The following is an 18,670-nucleotide window of genomic DNA, read 5'->3' as shown; positions in this document are numbered from 1 at the left end:
TGGAGATAACTACTTGGCTTACATATATTGGTTAGGTAAGTACTCTATTAATGAGCTCCATCCCCAGCCCAAGAAGTCAGGTTTTGGGTGGGGTCTTCCCACATTTTTCAAAGCTAATCCACAAACTTCCTAATGTTTACTTTCTTCCAATATATTTCTTTTTTTCCCCACAATGTAAACTCATCTTTTATTTTTGTTTCCTGTTGACTTGAAAATAGTGATGTAGGACATTGCTCTGGTAGTAATTTCAGATCATAAGATGATTCCTGAGAGGCGTGGCAATATAGCACAGTCTCCAAATAGAGCAGTTTCAGATTCCCCGTATGTTTAACACAATATATTTCCAAAGAGCTTTTTGTGCCTATTTCCTACCTCATGTTACCAAAATCTGACCTCTGAAAATTAACATGGACATGACCAAGCCTCCCCATCACGCCAGTATTTCCAGTTATACTTAGGACCAACTTCAATTGTGACAGATGCTCACTCGCCCTCTGGCTTAAAATAGCTGTCATAGATGTCAGGCATGGCAAATGCTCTCTGCCAGCTTAATAGCCCATTAGGCCACTTCATGAAAGAGGCAAATGAATCCATCACCAAAGGGGAGCATCAGCTTCACCCACCACCACGGGCTAGAGACCTCACACGAATCAATCGTTGAAATGGCTTTGATTTGTTAAAAATAGAAGTCAGCACACTGCTTGGCTATAGAAGCTGCCTGCTAGATTTTTCAGAATTCAACAGCACTATGCTTGGAGAATGAGCACCCCGGAGATACACAGAGTTCAAAGAGGACCCCCACAAAGCCTCCCTCCTCTCTCTCTCTCTCTCTCTCTCTCTCTCTCTCTCTCTCTCTCTCTCTCTCGGATGATGCCATGTGGCATACTTCCAAGGATGGCACGATGGGAAATCTCTTGCAACTCTAGACATCTACCCTGGCCACAGCCAATAGAGTTCATCAGGCTTCCCTTGAAGTGTCTGCAATTTACACTGAGATCATTCTCCTTCTGGCTGGAAAAAAACACCCCACAAACTATTTTAATTGCTTGAAGCAATTCTACTATGTTGTAATTATCACACTGCCATGTAATTATTTGCTTTGTGAATGTCTCTCTCCAGCCCCAGCCTTCTCCACCCCAGACTCTGGCTCCTTAAAAGAGCTCCCCACAGCCTTGATATCCAGTATATGCCTGGTATGCAGAGAAACTTGGGAACTTCAGACAGACCAAGTCCATTTGAATTGGAAATGTCAGTAATTTTTCCTCATATATTCTGAATACTATTATGAATCCCAGAATCTATTATGCTTGTATGGCTAATCAACAAGACTTATGCACCTTGAGCATCTCTTTAAGTGATATTCACTAGACAGGTGTATTGTAAGAAATTGGAAATTATCACCATATATTTCTATATTTGGAGTCTTCCATGCCTACCATCCATAGAAATTAATAACCCTGATTACTTGAGTCTCTAAGGCCAATCTCACATTAAAATTAAATATGTATGTGATACACTTAACTCAATGGCTAGCACATGCGAGCACTCTTTGAACATTAGCGCTCTGTCCCTAGCTCTCGTGCTACTTAGCGCCTCTAAAGTGACAACAGTATGGCTTGCAGGGTCATCCTCTGGCACCTACTCTGTCATCACAGACCCATTTTTGTATAGTTTCCCCCTGAAACCAGTGGCTGCTCTGTTTAATTTTACTTACTCTCTTTTACCTCTCCCTTCCCCACTCCAAGCTGTAGATGCATAAAATCAAGCCACCCTGTGGGCTCTACGCATGCAATGATAACAAGGCAAGAAGATAACAATGAGACAAGAAGAATGTTCTAGCCTAAAGGACTGTCTTCTTCAGAGTTCATCAACTAAGGGAGTCTGCCTATCGAGGTGTGATAAAAGAATGCTCACGTTTATGCGGCTATAAACTGAGCCCAGTCCTTTGGCTGTTGGGTGAAAAAATGACACAGGAAGAATAGCTGGCAACCCCAATAGAAGTGTGTCATGGGTGGGTCAACATGAAGAATGAGGCCAGCAGTGAGCGAGAGCTCCCTTGCCACAGACAGGCAATGGATTCCCATGGAGAAGTGTAAAAATAGCTAGCCGTCTCTGTTTGCTCATTAAGTCACTCTCTCACCGTAATGCAAGTCTCTAAGGATCCCTCGACTGAAAATTCCCAAACTGATGGGCATAGATATTCACCTCTTCGCTGACTGATCACACATGAGCCAGCTGCTATCATCTGAAGGCACACAGACGCTTGGAAGCAGAGTCAACACTCCTTCTTAATGACCTCCACCTAAGTGCAGATCCCCGAGGTACGTGAGCATGCCTCGCCCTTTACAAATAACAGCACAAGGGACGAGCAGGTTGCCACAATAGTATTATAAGCAACTTAGAGATGTGCCGGAGTTAAGTCCCCAGAGCAGATCCCGTCGGGTAGGTGGAATTTCAGATACCTACCAGAAGAACGAATTAAGATCACTGTCTAAGCAAGAGTGGTTTGAGTTTGACTTGATTGGTTTGGTCTTTTTTAAAATCTGAAACAAAACGCCACAAATCTACAATGCCATCAGAACCAACTCAGGCAATTCTGACCTATAGATAGTAGATCCATGCCAGTGTTCTGAAACCATCCGCAGTTCTCAGAGAGTACATACAACCTCCCTCCCCCACGCCCTCCAAGTGACATCACGGACAGTCACAGGAACGCAGCTGCACTTACGCAGGGCATGCCACTCATCCTGGCGAATGGTCTTCGTGATGTTGAATGTGAGGTTCCTGGGGATGGTTGCTGAGGAGTAGTGGTACTTGATGTACGTGCATCTCTCAATTTCTCCTAGAAGAGAGAAACAGAAAACCAAGTGTGAATGAGGCAGGGACCACCTCTTCCGCATCCTGGGATCCACACACCCATCCTGAAGAAACAGACATGTTTCATGTGGAGCCTCATGAAAGTTACAGTTTATGCTATGCAATAAGCTTGACTCAAAATGAACAAGAGAGTAAAACTACAATCAGATGGAATGCCTTAGAAAGGAAACTGCATCTAGGGTCATGAACGGAGTGGAAGAATCAAAATTTGGACTATTAGAAGTTTTTTTTTTAAGTGGTGTCCATGTTTGCCTAGCCTTAAGAAAACATGTTTAAAAAAAAAAGAAAAAACAAACAAAAAAGAAAACCAACTTTCAAAGTTTAAAAAGTTGATTGCACCTGAGAGTAACATTTATCAATAACACTGAGGGTGTCTTCTTGTCTACCTACGCATGTGAACACACAACTACACACATACCTGCACACACACATATGCACACACACATATATATACACACACACATGAACACACCACCTTCAGGTTAAAAGAGGAATTTACTCTTTACAGACCTTGAAAGAACAATATTTAACTTCATATAGAAAAGCAAAACACCCAAGATAGCTAAAAGCAATCTTGTACAATTAAGGAACTTCCAGAGGTATCACCATCCTTCATTTTAAGCTCTTCTGCAGAGCTACAGTAATAAAAAACAGTTTGGTATTGACATAAAAACAGACAGGTGGATCAATAAAATCGAATAGAAGACCCTGACAGAAATTAACGCCTATGAACACCTGATTTTTGACAAAGAAATCAAAATTATACAATGGAAAATAAAAGCATCTTCAATAAATGGTGTTGGCATAACTGAATGTTGGCATGTAGAAAATGCAAATAGATCCATCTCTATCGCCCTGCATGGAATTCCCTGCACAAAATGCAAGTCCGAATGGGTCAAAGACCTCAACATAAATCCAGTTACACTGAACCTGATAGAATAGAAAATGAGAAATAGCCTTGAACACATAGGCACAGGAGACAGCTTCCTGGATAGAACACCAGTAGCACAGACACTGAAACAAACAATTAATAAATGGGACCTCATGAAACTGAAAAGCTTTTTTTAAGGCAAAAGACACTATCAGTAAAACAAAACAATAGCCTACAGAATGGAAAAAGATCTTCACCAACCCCACATCTGACAGAGTCCTGATCTTCAAAATATATGAAGAACTCAAGAAACTGGGTATAAAAACCCAAATAATCCAATTTTTAAAATAAGATATAGACCTAAACAGAGAATTCTCAACAGAGGGATCTCAAATTGCTGAGAAACACTTAAAGAAATGTTCATCATCCTTAGCCAAAGGGAAATGCAAATCAAAATGACTCTGAGATTCCAACTTACACCAGAATGGCAGAGATCAAGAACACGAGTGACAGCTTGTGCTGGAAAAGATGTGGATCAGGAGAACACTCTCCACTGCTGTGGGTGTTCAAACTTGTACAGCCACTTTGGAAATCAGTATGGCAGTTTCCCAGAAAATTGAGAATAATCTACTTCAAGACCCAGCTATATCCTTGGGCATATGCCCAAAGGATGCCCAATTATACCACAAGGACACTTGCTCAACTATGTTCAGAGCAGCAGTGTTCATAATAGCCAGCACCTGGAAACAACCCAGATGCCCCCAACTGAAGAATGAATAAAGAAAATTTATTTACATTTACACAATGGAGTATTGCTCAGCTGTTATAAACAATGACACCCAGAAATTTGAAGGCAAATGGGTGGAACTAGAAAAAAAAAATCATGTTGAGGAAGGTAACCCAGACACAGAAAGACAAGCATGGTATGTACTCACTCCTAAGCGGATAGTAGCTGTAAAGTGAAGGATAATCATGCTACAACACACAGTCCCAGAGAGGCTAGGTAACAAGGAGGGCCCTAAGGGGATACACAGTTTCCCCGGAAACGGGAAACAGAGGAAAGCTTCTGGGCAGAGCGGAGACAGGTGAGCATGGGAACATGAGGAATTGGTCTGAGGGGTGGATGGAGGAGGAGAGTAACAACAGTGCTGACTTGAGAGTGGGGGCATTTCAGGGTCAGATGGTACCTGATGCAAAGATCTCCCACCAATCTATAAGGACGATCCCAGCCAAAACTCCTAGCAGCGGTGGACAGGTAGCCTGAACTGGCCATCTCCTGTAATCAGATTGATAACTACCCCAATTGCCATCAGAGAGCCTTCAGTGACTGATGGAAACAGATATGGAGATCCACAGCCAATCACTGGGCCACGCCCAGGGAATCGTGTTGAGGGAGGAAGGATTGTACAAAACCAGGGGTGGGGGCTTAGGGTCACCATAAGGGAACTCACAGAAGCAACTGGCCTGCTCATGGAATTCACAGACCATGGACTGATGACTAGGGAGCCTGCATGGGGCCAGCGTAGGACCTCTGCATATGTGATGGTCCTGTGGAATGGTCTACTAGGGAGATTCCTGGCCATGGGAGCGGGGCCTGTCCCTACTGCTTTGACTGGCTCTTCGGAAGATATTCCTCATACAGGGTTACCTTGCCCATTCTTAAAACAAAGGGTGGAGCTTAGTCCCACTTCAACTTACTATGCTATGCTTTGTTGGCACCCATGGGAGGCCTGCTCCTTTCTGAACAGAGGTAGAGGGAGGGTAGATTGGGGAGGGGAGGCAAAAGGGAGGAGAGGGGAGGGGAGAGGATGGGAGGAGGGTGGAAGGGAAGCTGCAGTTGGTATGTAAAATGAATGAAAAATTTTAATTAAGAAAAAAAGAGGAATTTTTCAATCAAATAAATTTAAGTTTCCACACAGACCAAGGGCTTGTTTCCACCCTAGTGGCACTGTGTGTGCTTTCAGCAGACAGTCTTCTGGAATGTGTAGGGATGGAAGGCAGCCTTCCTTTTTCCTTTCCATCCTCCTAGCTTCATTTCTCAACACAAGGCTTTCAAATCAACCTAGTTTTCATTGCGCCATTCTCTTCTCAGGTTTCATGAATAAAAGAACGTGATGACCCTGGCCTCAGTACCTGGTTCAGCATACAACCCTAACTACATTCTGAATATTGTCCTTATACCCACAGACGAGTGTAATCCTCACCCGGGATGAGGTGAACTTCTCTTAGAAACAATGACCATTCTAGAAAACTGTAGTTGATCAAAATGCAGAGCTGTTGATGAAGTCCAAATAGATGCATCTATAAAACGTCTCCCACATATAAGGCTCAAGGAATATTTTGAAAGAGGGGAAGGAAGATTGTAAGAGTCAAAGGATTAGGAAGTTTGCTGTGAGGCCATGTCTCCTAGTAATGCCAGAAGCCACACCCCTATTGTATTTATCAAGCGCTAGAACGCATCACAAGACACACAACGGAACCCACTTTAAGAGTTTATTAAGATTACCAAGGCCAGCTGGCCTGGGTCTGAAAAAGCATGGGATAAAACCGGACTCGCTGAACATAGCGCACAATGAGGACTACCGAGAACTCAAGAACAATGGCAGTGGGTTTTTGATCCTACTGCACGTACTGGCTTTGTGGGAGCCTAGGCAGTTTGGATGCTCACCTTACTAGACCTGAATGGAGGTGGGTGGTCCTTGGACTTCCCACAGGGCAGGGAACCCTGATTGCTCTTTGGGCTGAGGAGGGAGGGGGACTTGATTGGAGGAGGGGGAGGGAAATGGGAGGCGGTGGCAGGGAAGAGACAGAAATCTTTAATAAATAAATTAATTAATTAAAAAAAACAAAAACAAGAAAAAGAGTTTATTAAGAGGTGAAGAGAAGAAAGTGGAGCAGGCGTGTTCAGTTTTTAAATGTTTTCTAAAGTTGCATACAGGGGCTTATGTGACCCGTCACACGCAGATCACATGACCATTCTTCGCGTGGCCTGAACACTTGATGATGCATGCGTGGCCATGGAACCCGGAAGTGACAACAATTAGGCTGGCTAGGCATTTTGCCAGAGAGCTGGCAATTTTGGGTGATGGAAATGATAACACATATTTTTCTCTGCTCCCTTCCCTTCCTCTTCCCTTCCCTTCTACCCACTCCCATGATCCCCATGCTCCCAATTTACTCGGGAGATCTTGTCTTTTTATGTTTCCCTTGTAGATTAGATCCATGTATGTGTCTCTTAGGGTCCTCTTTGTTGTCAAGGTTTTGTGGGATTGTGAATTGTAGGCTGGTTTTCTTTGCTTTATGTCTAGAAACCACTTATGAATGAATATATATGATAATTGTCTTTCTGGGTCTAGGTTACCTCACTCAATAAGATGTTTTCTAGCTCCATTCATTTGCCTGCAAATTTCAAGATGTCATTAGTTTTTTCTTCTGTATAGTACTCCGCTGTGTAAATGTACCACATTTTCCTTATCCATTCTTTGGTTGAGGGGCATTTAGGCTTTTTCCAGGTTCTGACTATGACAAATGATGCTGCTGTGGTGTGTGTTCTTGCGGAGTAACGAAACTGTTGATTAGGTAACCAATAAGTCACCCTCTGAATGGAAGCCAATGTACCTGGATTAAAGGATGGGGAAGGACTCCATTTTCTTTAAGGGGCTGGCCACTGGGAGTTTGATCATGCTCCAGTGAGCAGGGTAACACAAATTGAACATTCTATTTATTTATTCATTCATTTATTTTTTTATTTTGTTTCTGTTTCTCCTCTTTGGTGGGGCAGGTCACAAGGGTGGGGAGCTGACTTGGGACGACTGGAAATTGTAAGGGGTGTATGATGTAAAATTCCCAAATAATAATCAATAAAAATATTACATTGGGGAGAGAAAAAATGATAGCACATATAGTTTCACCAACATAACTGTCTAAGCATGAGCTGAACAAGGACAACAGCAATAGATATATGGATGAATGGGGAAAAGATGGCAGACTCTCAGCTACTGAAAGACAGCTAAGGAGGGCTGAGCATGGGAGAAATAGTCTTAGCCATGGAAAAGCACACAAATTAGTTATCCAGTATCAAATTATCAGCCCTAAACATACATATGAATAGCATATGCAGACTGAGCAGGTTATATTTAGGAATATATGTATATTTTAAAGAGAGTAAACAAGGGTATCTGAAAAGATTTAGAGGAAGGAAAGGCAAGGAGGAAATAGTGTAATTATATTATAATCTCAAAAAGTAAAAGAAAAAATTTTAAGTCACTATTAAATCAGCTCACTGTGTAGTCAAGTTACCAAACTGTTCCTACATCTTAGGGCACACATCCTTAAGGGTGGCCCCAGGACCACTAGCACGAGCATAGGAACTTGCTAGAAAGGTGTCTTCTTCCACCTAACCCCGAATACACAGAAACTCCAAGCTAGAGCCTGGCTGAAACATTAAAGCCTTCCAGGTGGTTCTTGTCTAAGTTTGAGGACTGCTCTTTTGGAATCTAATTGCCAAGGCATTAATTAGTTCAATAATTTACTAAATTTGCAAGTTTCCAAAGAGGCTGGATAGGACTGCTTTGCTCCTCACTTTCGACCTCCTGAGGTTGCTATTGATGTTTGCTTATCTGGGGGATATTAAAAACTTAGTGTCGGAGCATTGTGAGGAATCGGGAAGGGGGTGGTTTTTAAAGGTTAGGGGTTTTGAAATTTGGTTTTTCACCTGAATGGATTTTGATGGTAATCCATTTTGCACCCCACTGATTTTCAATTTATAACTAGTGGCACCTTATTGAATTGTTTGACCTCCTGGCCCACTGTCAGCAGGGAACCTGGCAATTGGTGGCGTGCAATAATTTACAGAAAGCCTTGTGAAACTGATGCTTTATTGTAAATCATATTTGGACAACTGCCCAGTTGCCAGCGATTGTCGGACATTTCTCTAACAGGACAGTCTCCATCCGGAGACAAAGTTCTGGGGACTGTTGTGCACTCTTTCCGGGTACCTTCAGTTTTTAGGCCCTCTACAAAGCCCCTGTGGCTTTTCACATGCCCTGGCACTCCCCCCCTCCTCCTCTCCACACCTTCTTACACCTCAGCCTGCCCTCCTCTCTTGACTGGTCCAGAAAACAAACCTACCAGACAATCCCCCCTGCTTCAACTCAAACCCACCCCACAGGCCTGCACTAGAGTTACATAATTTCTATTAAAAGCATCATCTTCCCTCTATCTATAACATCATCCCCGAAGCCACCTCCTCCCTGGGAGACCCTTCTTTCCTAGTCATCAAATTCTGTCTACCCTACTTCAGAAATGTCCCTGGGATCTTATCTTTCTTCTTTACACCCACTTTCTCCATGCCGGTTATCCTAATAAAGTCATACGCAACACAGTGCTTCAAGCAAAGCCAGGCCACAGACAGGATAAAGGGTCCCCTAAGATAACAGCACCTGCTGATGTCTGATGTCATGGCAATCTTAGTTCGTGTAAACACACTCTACACAATTCACAAAGTAAATCAAAATCTCCTGTGGACAGATTTTTCAGAATGTATCCCCATTGTCAGATGACAAAAGTAAAATAAAACCTAGCTAGGCTAACAGTACAGTTATGTGATTTCCAACCTTACGTATGTCACAGCACACATGGCGATGTATAGAGAACACCCTGGGATGAACAGCTGAGACACCCTATCCAGGCGCCCTGAAGCTGGGGAAACCAGCATTCTCAACACACTTAGAACTCATTCCTGGTCTCTGTACTTGTCTCAACAGCGCCAATAGAGATAATATTCCACAGAATCCACTGTATGACATCACTGAGTAGGTTATACCTATTATCGTTGTCTCCCTATTTGGCGCATGGTAAGGAAGTGGTGAGATAAGACAGTTACGTGACTTGGACAGGATAAGAAGTCAGGGTCGTCTACCCAGAACCTCCCTCCACTCAGCTACCCTGCCCCACATTATAGGAAGGAAATGTGATCACCTGCTCTGTCAGAGGCTTCTGATGACAGTTTCTGAAAGGACACTCACTTGGCGACTTCCAGGCAAAGCCTTCCCTACCATCAGGGAAGCACTGCGGCTGGGGCCTGGACTCGCCTCTCCTCTTCTCCACCTTCTCAGGATGGGAAGACACCATTGGCTGTGATTTATCTGTTTACACTCCTCACTCTCCCACTGTGTGTCTCAAGGGCACAGATACTGTCTTCTCCATCCATCTTTAACTCTCCTCCCTCTAGCACAGGGCATACACCAATGCCAGGCACTCTGGAGACAGGCATGACTTGGTACCACAAAGCACCCTTTGGTACCACAAAGCACCCTTTGGTACCACAAAGCACCCTTTGGAAGGCCACAATGTACAGAGTCTTACTGAACTTATTACATGCAAGGAACTAAAGCAACTGGGGCAAAATGAAATGGTGATGGTTACAAGGAGGTAATGATTGCAGAACTCTGGGAGACTAGCATTCACACTCTGTGAACAAGGAGAGACTTGTCAATCACAGAAAGGCAGAAGCTAACCACATCAATCATAGATCCATGCCTTGATATACCTGGCAAATGTAGGTCAACTGGTCTTTCTTTTTGCTGAGGTGAGGAAATAGAAAAGGACCAGATGCAGATATAAAAAGTAGAAGATTAAAAGAAGAATTTCCAGCAATGAATTGAGTAGTTACAGTTGGGCAGGTTGTGTCTGCATAACGGAACCTCATGGAGTACCTGGGTGCCTAAAGCCAGCTGCTGCACTATTTGTCAAACCCTGCACTATGGTGGGACAAGGCTGGGGAGACCCCGCCCCTACCAGAGGGGCTGCCCTGATCTAATTTGCACAACAAAAATGCTATGTGATCTAACTGTACCCCTACATGTAATCATTTAAAAATCAAACAAACTGTTCTCTTGGAGCCCAAAACCAGAAGCCATTTGTGATGAGATTGGTGCCTGTCACTCGTGTCTGAGAAGAGCGCCTGATTTCTTAGCTGAGGTCAGATTTTCTTGGCCTCAACAAAAGCCCAGCGAATTGCTATGGGTTATAGGAGAACTGAAATGAGCTAATGCCCCTATGGCCTCTCCACCTGCAGCCCACCTAGCCAACGAGAGGAACCTCATAACACTCAGAAAGACCAAGAAAAAAGGTGGTGGCTAAAGAGCCAGTCTGGAACAGCAAGAATGCCCCCCAGGAACCCCCATTGTTTGCTTTGTCTCAGGATTATAAGCATCCTGGCTTTGACAGCAATTAAATTGGAAAGATTCAAATATTGCCTAAAAGGAAAGGCAAAATATTCATCCATGTGTCTGCAGGTCCTGTCAGTGTGCTGGGCTTTCATAAATGCAGGCACCATCTGGGTACCCAATACATGTGCCCAGAACGTGAGCTTCTAGCTACAGACATGCGGTGAGTGTTGGAGAGGGCTATCTGAAAGGCAAGAGGGCAGCTGAGAGTCTCATCAGAAAAGGAGGACAATGGTGCCTTCCCACCAGTTGAGTTCCATCCCTGAGATTCCAAGGCCCTTAAAAAGTGGCAACTGAGGGAGACTTGGCCAGTGACCAAGGTGCAGCCACCTCCCTCCCCAACTCCACCCCCATGGCCTCTTTCATGGCCCTCCTACCTATAGACCAGTGTCCCAGTAAGACACAAAACACTCTAACAGATGACAGAAGAGAGTTTTTAAAAGACAATTTCACACACACACACACACAAACAAAAACCTTATTATAAAATGGGCAAAGACTTGAGTGACATTTTGCCAAAGAAGACATTTAAATAATCAGCAGGTGCCTGGAAGAGGCTCAGTATCACTAACCATTAGGAGTGATGCACATCCAAAACATGATGAAGTATCTATCACCTTACACCTGTTCAAATGGCTACTACCATAAAATAGAAGTGTTAGCGAAGAGAGAGAGAGAGAGAGAGAGAGAGAGAGAGAGAGAGAGAGAGAGAGAGAGACAGTCGGCTAGGTGTGGTGCTCCATACATTTAATTCTAGCACTCAGGATGTAGAGGAAGGGGGATCTCTGTGAGTTCCTGGTCAGCCAGGGCTATGTAGTGAGATCCTGCCTCAGCAAGAAATGGAAACAGAAATTCTTGCATACTAGGGATATAAATTATTCAGTTAGTATGGAAGGCTGTATGGAGGGTCCTCAGAAACTTTAAAACGGAGCTACCATAGGACCAACTAATCAATATCCAAAGGAATTAAAGTCTGTATCTCAAAGAGACATCTGTTCTCCTGTAGTTATTACAACATCATTCGCAACAGCTAAAGAAGGAATTATGGTCAATGGATAGATGCATGGATGGGAAAACTGTGGTATATCCATTTTATCCATGTAAAAATGCTATTCAGCCTTTAAAAGGTGATATCAGAATGTATGGATACATGGAAGAACCAAACACTGCATGACCCAACTCACGTGAGGGATCTGAATTAGTCAAGCTCACACAAATGGAGAGGGGAATGAAGCATTGTTCAAAAAGTGTGAAACTTCAACTATGTAAAAACGAATAAGCTCTAGAGATCTGATTACAGCATCATGCCTGTAAGAAACAATGCTGTATTGCCCTCAAAAATCAGCTTAGAAACTAGAGGGGGATAGTAGAAGAAATCCGTGACTGAGAGCGAAAGAGCTAGCAGAACCTAGGCCGTGAGGGGCTGAGGAGGTCACTACAACCAAAACCTGTAGACGGTGGCCATGTGAACAAAGAGTACTAGCCAGAGAGCAAGCACATACCCTCTCACTGCTCCTGCCTGCAGACTCCTGACAGCACCCCCAGTGTCTGAATTCAACTGGAAGTGAGGGAGGAGCTTCAGCCTGGGCTGCTTAAGCTGCTGGGGAGGGGTGAAGGCTAAAGGTGCGGGCTAACTGGGAAGGGCAGAGGGAGCACACACCTCTTCCTCTTTCCTCTCTTCCACAAGCACATCCCTAGATCTAGCCCCTTCTAGACACACCCCTCTCCTTCTTGTTAGCATGATTCATCATGCTCTCCCTACCTCACCTCTGCCTCTAAGTCTTCAGTGGCAAAGGGAGTGCTGGGAACTGGGAATGGAACAAGACAGTTCTGTTCATTCTCGACTGTAAATCCTTCCTTTAAGACCCAAGGCATGCATGTCAAAATTCACATCAGTCCTGAGTGTCATCCCTGCAAGTAACAAGAATTCAGCAAATAAGAAAGTATTATCAGTGTTGACCCTGAGACTGATGGAAGGAGACAGCTCGGGCTAGTCAAACATGGTCCTACCAAGACACAGAACAACATTTAGAGATCTACGTGATGACTGACCAAATGTCACACTATGATCTAGGAAGCTGGCAGAGCATGAGCTCTGAGGGGCAATGAGCACATGAAGAGCAGGGACAGAAAAGCAAGGATGGAAGAGTAGAGCATCAGCTACATCTGTGCGCTCATCAAAGGTGTCCTCCAATGAAGAGCGACATGTGGGAAGCATTGTGTAGAAGCATGTGTGTGCATAGAGGCCAGAGTGCAATCCTGGGTGTCTTCCTTAGTCACTTTGTACTTTATTTTTAGAGACAGAGTCTCTCTAGGTCTAAACCTGGAGCTCATCAATCCAGCTATTGCAATGGCCAGCAAGTCTCATGGATTCTCCTATTGCTACCTCCCCAACACCATGATTACAAGGGCACACTTCTGTGCTTGAAATTTTTACCTGGATTCTGGGGCTCAAACACGATGCAAGGAAAGCAATTCACTGACTAAGATACATTTCCAGGCCCCAAAGGTTCTTTTTTTTTTCATACTTAGCACAGGTTAATTACTCTACCATTAGCCCATGTTGACATCACACAACACCTCCATGAGGGAAACACCCTGCTTTTCGGAAGAATAAAATGAATATTTGGATAAATGAAGCTCCATCCCTGAACACCCTCTAGCGGCCAGGAGGTGACCAGATGTAAACTGTGGTCCCCATCCCAAGCCTCCAGACATCACTATACTGACTCCTGATTGGTGGAAGGTTGTGTCAGGAGGTTAAAGGTTTGAGACTGGGGATGATAAAAAGGGCAGACAGAAAACCAGGGTGACTCCAAGGGATCAGGAAGACAGGCTGGCCCGGAAGATCCCACACCTCCATCAGCCCATCCCCAAAGAAACTGATGGAGGAAGTGGGCAGGGCCCACCTTAGACAACCAGCTAGCAATGTTGGCAAGAACTCTACTAAAGAAGCAACTCTCCACAGAAGCTCATCACAAGAAACACCCCTGCCACCTCCCCCGTGTCTTCTATTCAGCACCTTCTGCTCCTCCCAGATGTTCTGCTATGAAAGATTTGCAGGGCTTCCAGCTGCTGCCAACCCAACCTAACTGTTCTCTTCTTATCAAGGAAGTGTTTGCTGCATCTTTACTTGTGATGCTTTTTAAGGCATTCCATTTTTACCTGCTTTAGTCTTGAGCTTGTGGTATCAGTATAGCCTTTTAATGTTGCTTTGTATGCACTACATAGACTGAATCCTAAATATTTAATTCCTTTCCATCCTGTGTTACATTGGTGTTGGTTATGAGTAGTGTTCAGGAGCCCTTCTGATTGCACATGCAGAATTTCGTTTTTCAAAATCATCATGTCCCATTCCCCCCTGCTGCCACATTCCAGGCCCTGCATACACCTTCTCTTAACCTAGCCCACTCTCCATTATGAGGAAGAAATGTTGAACAGCTATTTGTATAAGAATCATGTAAGAATCTTAAAGCTCTAGTAAAAGCTTTAAGATAGAAGAGTATATAAACTCCATCCACAGTGAGCAGCCAATAAAGGCTCACCTTGTTTACTAATATAATGGTAAAGTTGGTGCTTGACAATTTACACTTACTTTATATCAGTTATTGCTTAGTAAGTGCTTTCTGTGTTTGGTACTGTATGAAGTACAAAAGTCAGGCACTATCATTTCCCCCATTTCACAGATGAAGAAACAAAAGTTTAGTTAGAGAGACACCCTGCTCAACACACACCCCTCAGGTAGCAAAGCTGGGATTCAAATCTACCATGCACACTACTAAGTGTCACACAGTACTCACGCATGAAAAAAAAACAGAGGAAATCAAAATCTTCTGGAGAATAGTGGGGACCCTCCAAGGTTCCACAGTGCTTTTTGTATAAATCAGAACATTTCCATTTGTGGGGATTTGCAGCATAAACAGACTCTACTGTTCTTATATCAGAGAAAGATGAAATGTTTGCTTCCATAGCTCCCTCAGAGGCTGCAGAGAGGCTAGCATTGAAGTAATACACAGGCACAGAAGACAAAATGCTGGCAGTATCAACTCCACGCTAGAATCTCAGCCACATTCCAGTCTCTATTTACTTGACAGCAGGAAGCTTTGAGACAACTGGTCAACCTCCCAGTGCTTCCATTTCTTCCACTGCAAAATGCAGATATTGGTGGTGATCTGCTCATAAAATTGATGAGAAATAAATGAGATAGCCCATGTGAAACCTGCTCCACAGTGAGCATTCAATAAAAGTTCTTATCATTTATTAGTTATGCCTCTGGAGACATGCATCCTGCTTCTTACAACAGTCTGTAAATATTTGAAAACAACTCTCATGCCCCACCCCAACCCTGACTCTCCATTCCTTCCAACTGAAGAGTCCCAAGTTCTCCCACACATATGCAAAACCCATCACCACACTGATCACTTTGAAAGCCCAGCCTATGGGTGAGACTCTCCACCAGTGCCATAGAGTATTGGCAGTCATCCCCACAGACAGTCAGATTTGTGTAAGTTGTGTGACCATGGACTTCCAATCTAGGTGCTCTCACTGCAAAGATGATCAAATATTTCTTTGAGAAAAACAAAATATCTAGCCAAAACATACAAGAAACAATGAGAAAGTCTTTATTGAGCCTTGGAGGGTGTTCTAGTTTCTTTCTATTTTGTGATAAACACCATGACCAAAAGTAGCCTGGTGGGAAAAGGGTTTGCTTTCATTTCTTCTTGGCCTTATGAATAGTCTAATCACAGAGCTGATCATCCCAAGGGATATGCCAAGCAGTTTTCAAAAATGGACTTAATTGACCCAAATCCTACCTATGCCTGTGTAACAGTCTTTGTGTTTTTTGGTTTGGGTTGTTTTTTGGTGGTGGTGGTGATTTTTTTTCTTTTTGGTTGGGTTTTTTTTTTCAGTTTATTAGCTTGGTGCAGAATCTTCTATTTATTCCAGCCCCTGAAGGAATTTTTGGATCATGATCTTGTCATTCTACAAATTAGCAATTACGACCACATGTTCTATCAGCAGGCTATCCCCATTCTCATCCAAGCCATTGCTAAAAATCTCCCCACACAGTGGGGTTGAGGGGAACTCTGCCCAAGCATGCACAAAACCCCCATGTGAGCAGAAAGTAAGCCATTATAAGAAAGCTCTCTGTGAGTCTGCCTATGCCCCGCCTATTTCCTCACTTTAGCCACCATCATGAAAGACTTTGACTTCCAAACCCTTCACCCTGATCAACAAACATAAGAACGAAACCCCTAAAGGAGACTACGGCAACTTGGCACATCTCGTTTGACCTCTCAGAATCTTGGTTCCTGGATGAGCAGCTCCTCCACCACATGCTTAATAACACCTTAGATGACTTTCCAGAGCTCCCTCCCCATGGCTTCTGGTCTGTGTCCCTGGAATCTGTTAGTCTTGAAACTCTGAGCATGGGTCCTAGCACCTTGGACCCCACTGTGGCCTCTTAACCATCCTAGATACTCCTTAAATAGGCAGAGCTACACCGAATTACATGGCTTGTACTGTCCTCCACTTCATCTAGTCACCGACTTTCCAACTCATAAACCAAAAGGAAGGTGACAATTCTACCTCTCTCATAGCAGCAGAGGACACCACAGTCTGTGGTTTCCATTCCTCCAGCATCTCCCTCCGTTGCTCACCACCGTCTTTCTATTGCTTTCTAAAGACACTCTGCCTTGACTAAAGATCGCAGAATCTAACATTCTGCAACCTTCTGGACTAAAGGTCGCCTCATTTTTGGTGCAAAGTGTGACCTTTTTAATACTACTTCTTCATTCCTGGACACTGGATGTCTTTTTTCCCCATCTTCTAAATCCTTTTGTAGGTTTTAAATGAGACTTTTTAAAATATCATTTATAGTCAGTTCCTCACAAAAGAAAATGAAGAATGAACTGTCACTGTGATTGCCCCATCAACCCTGCTAGCACAGGCCTCCTGTTCTCTATTTGGTTCATGTATTTTCTAGCCTGAGACACACTTTATGGGAAAGAATGAGAAGGTGAGGTATGGCTTTAAATTGCCACTTAGGGTGCAGTAAATAATCTGTTCCTGCATTCCCATCACACCCCTAATAACCTTCTAGAAAGTTCAACCCTGCAAGCTGCCACTGCCCTAACCATGGTGCCCTCCCCAGCAGCACACTGACACCCACACGAAGTCTGCAGCTCCCCCATGAACACTTTCGACTTGTGGAAGGAACATCCATCTCTGGGCGCTGACAGACAAACGAGGCGAGAAGGAGACCAGATCTGGTTTTTCATGGAAAACAATGAGCTCATGCTTTCTCTCCAGGGGCTCAGAAGTGGAGACAGATCTGGAGATGGGGAGACAGTGATGGAGCCAGGCAGCAGCTAGAAAGAATGGGCCTGTGAAAGGGGGGAGGCCAGCCTGATACTTTTTCCATGTCACTTTTGATAAGAATCCCCAGCTCCTGGGCCACAGGGAAACATCCATTTCCTTTACATTAAGAATTCCACATGAGGTGGCCGTCTTAAAGGGAGGGACGCGAGAAGATAAACAGGGTTGGGGATTTGTCATCCAGGCTTCTTCAGACAAAAGTGAAATGGTTGTTCGTGAGTCACCGGAGCCACAGAAGGCAGGAGAGGGGCAATGCCGCTGCTCCCTCCTCTGGGTGTGAGGTCAAGATCTGATGACAGAAGCTTGGACCCACTGATTCCACTGGGCATCTGCCACCTCCATGTGCATCTCCCTAAGAAGCCAGGGGAAGTCAAATGGAAATCAGGTGTTTCTGACCACACCCTGAATTCATTCAGGTGTTTCCTGAATGAATACTTGCTTTCAGCTATGGGGGGGGGGGAGAGGTCCAGATGCCTTGGTTTTTCACTTCTTATTCAAAAAAGGAAGTTGAAATATGGGATACTGATTTAGCCCTCTACTAAACAATTCAGTGGGGAGGGTATGTGTGTGCAGGGGCATCTTTGTGTGTTTGGGTCAGAATCGGGATGAACTGGGGTGCACATGAGAAACCAAACCCAAGTGGTTGTTTTCCTTCTCATGCCCTGGATACCTTGGTTTGAAACCGAAGCTAAATGCCATGGTAAGGATAGGAAGAGACTGAACAGAGAAATTATGTTTCTCTTCATATCACTACTCACAGAATAAACTGCCTGCGTGTTTCAGTGGCTAGATTAAAAGTGCTAAAGTGGCCATTTATTCTGTATCAAGGAACAGAAATAACAGTAAGAGTAACGACCGATTCATTCATTCTCTTTGATGGCAACATCCATGGTCATAGACAAGAGCCTGAGACATGGGCCAGCATGCCTGCACTTAGACCCTGGCCTTGAGACTTTCTGAGTGTGTGATTTTGGTCAAATTAATGAAGCCCTCTATACCTGAGTGTCTTGCTTTGAAGGAGTGGGCCATCTACTCCTTGAGATACATTGTGATAATGTGATAACACAGGCAAAGTGCTTAGTACCCAGCAAACGGGAGGCGTTTCATAATGACAACTGCCACCCTTACCCTGCAGTCCCATGGAGGACAAAGGTGTATCTAACAAGTCAGATACCAAGTCTGCCCTTTAAGATCTGCCCTACAGCAAGCACATACCTGCACTAGTTTAACTAGAGATAAATAGCCCATGGCACAGCCTCTCCTGTCAGTCTGTCTTCTTGCTTGGTGTGCAGATGCTCAGCTTCTTCTCAGCCAT

The 18,670-nt window shown here is 44.0% G+C and overlaps 1 protein-coding gene across 3 annotated transcripts in view; it reads right to left on the bottom strand.

Annotated features, from left to right (window-relative positions):
- Positions 1-18,670, bottom strand: part of Tmem178b (transmembrane protein 178B) — a 413,225-nt gene that overhangs the window by 274,382 nt on the left and 120,173 nt on the right. For all 3 annotated transcript variants that reach the window (XM_075953917.1, XM_075953918.1, XM_075953916.1), the window contains exon 2: positions 2,729-2,842. In XM_075953917.1, the coding sequence (XP_075810032.1) occupies positions 2,729-2,842 (114 nt within the window). The remainder of the gene's footprint in view (positions 1-2,728; positions 2,843-18,670) is intronic.

Source organism: Microtus pennsylvanicus, chromosome 19 (assembly GCF_037038515.1).
Source record: "Microtus pennsylvanicus isolate mMicPen1 chromosome 19, mMicPen1.hap1, whole genome shotgun sequence".
NCBI classification, from domain to species: Eukaryota; Metazoa; Chordata; class Mammalia; order Rodentia; family Cricetidae; genus Microtus; species Microtus pennsylvanicus.
Note: the sequence above shows the minus strand (reverse complement) of the source record. Positions and strands in the feature narration are given on the sequence as shown.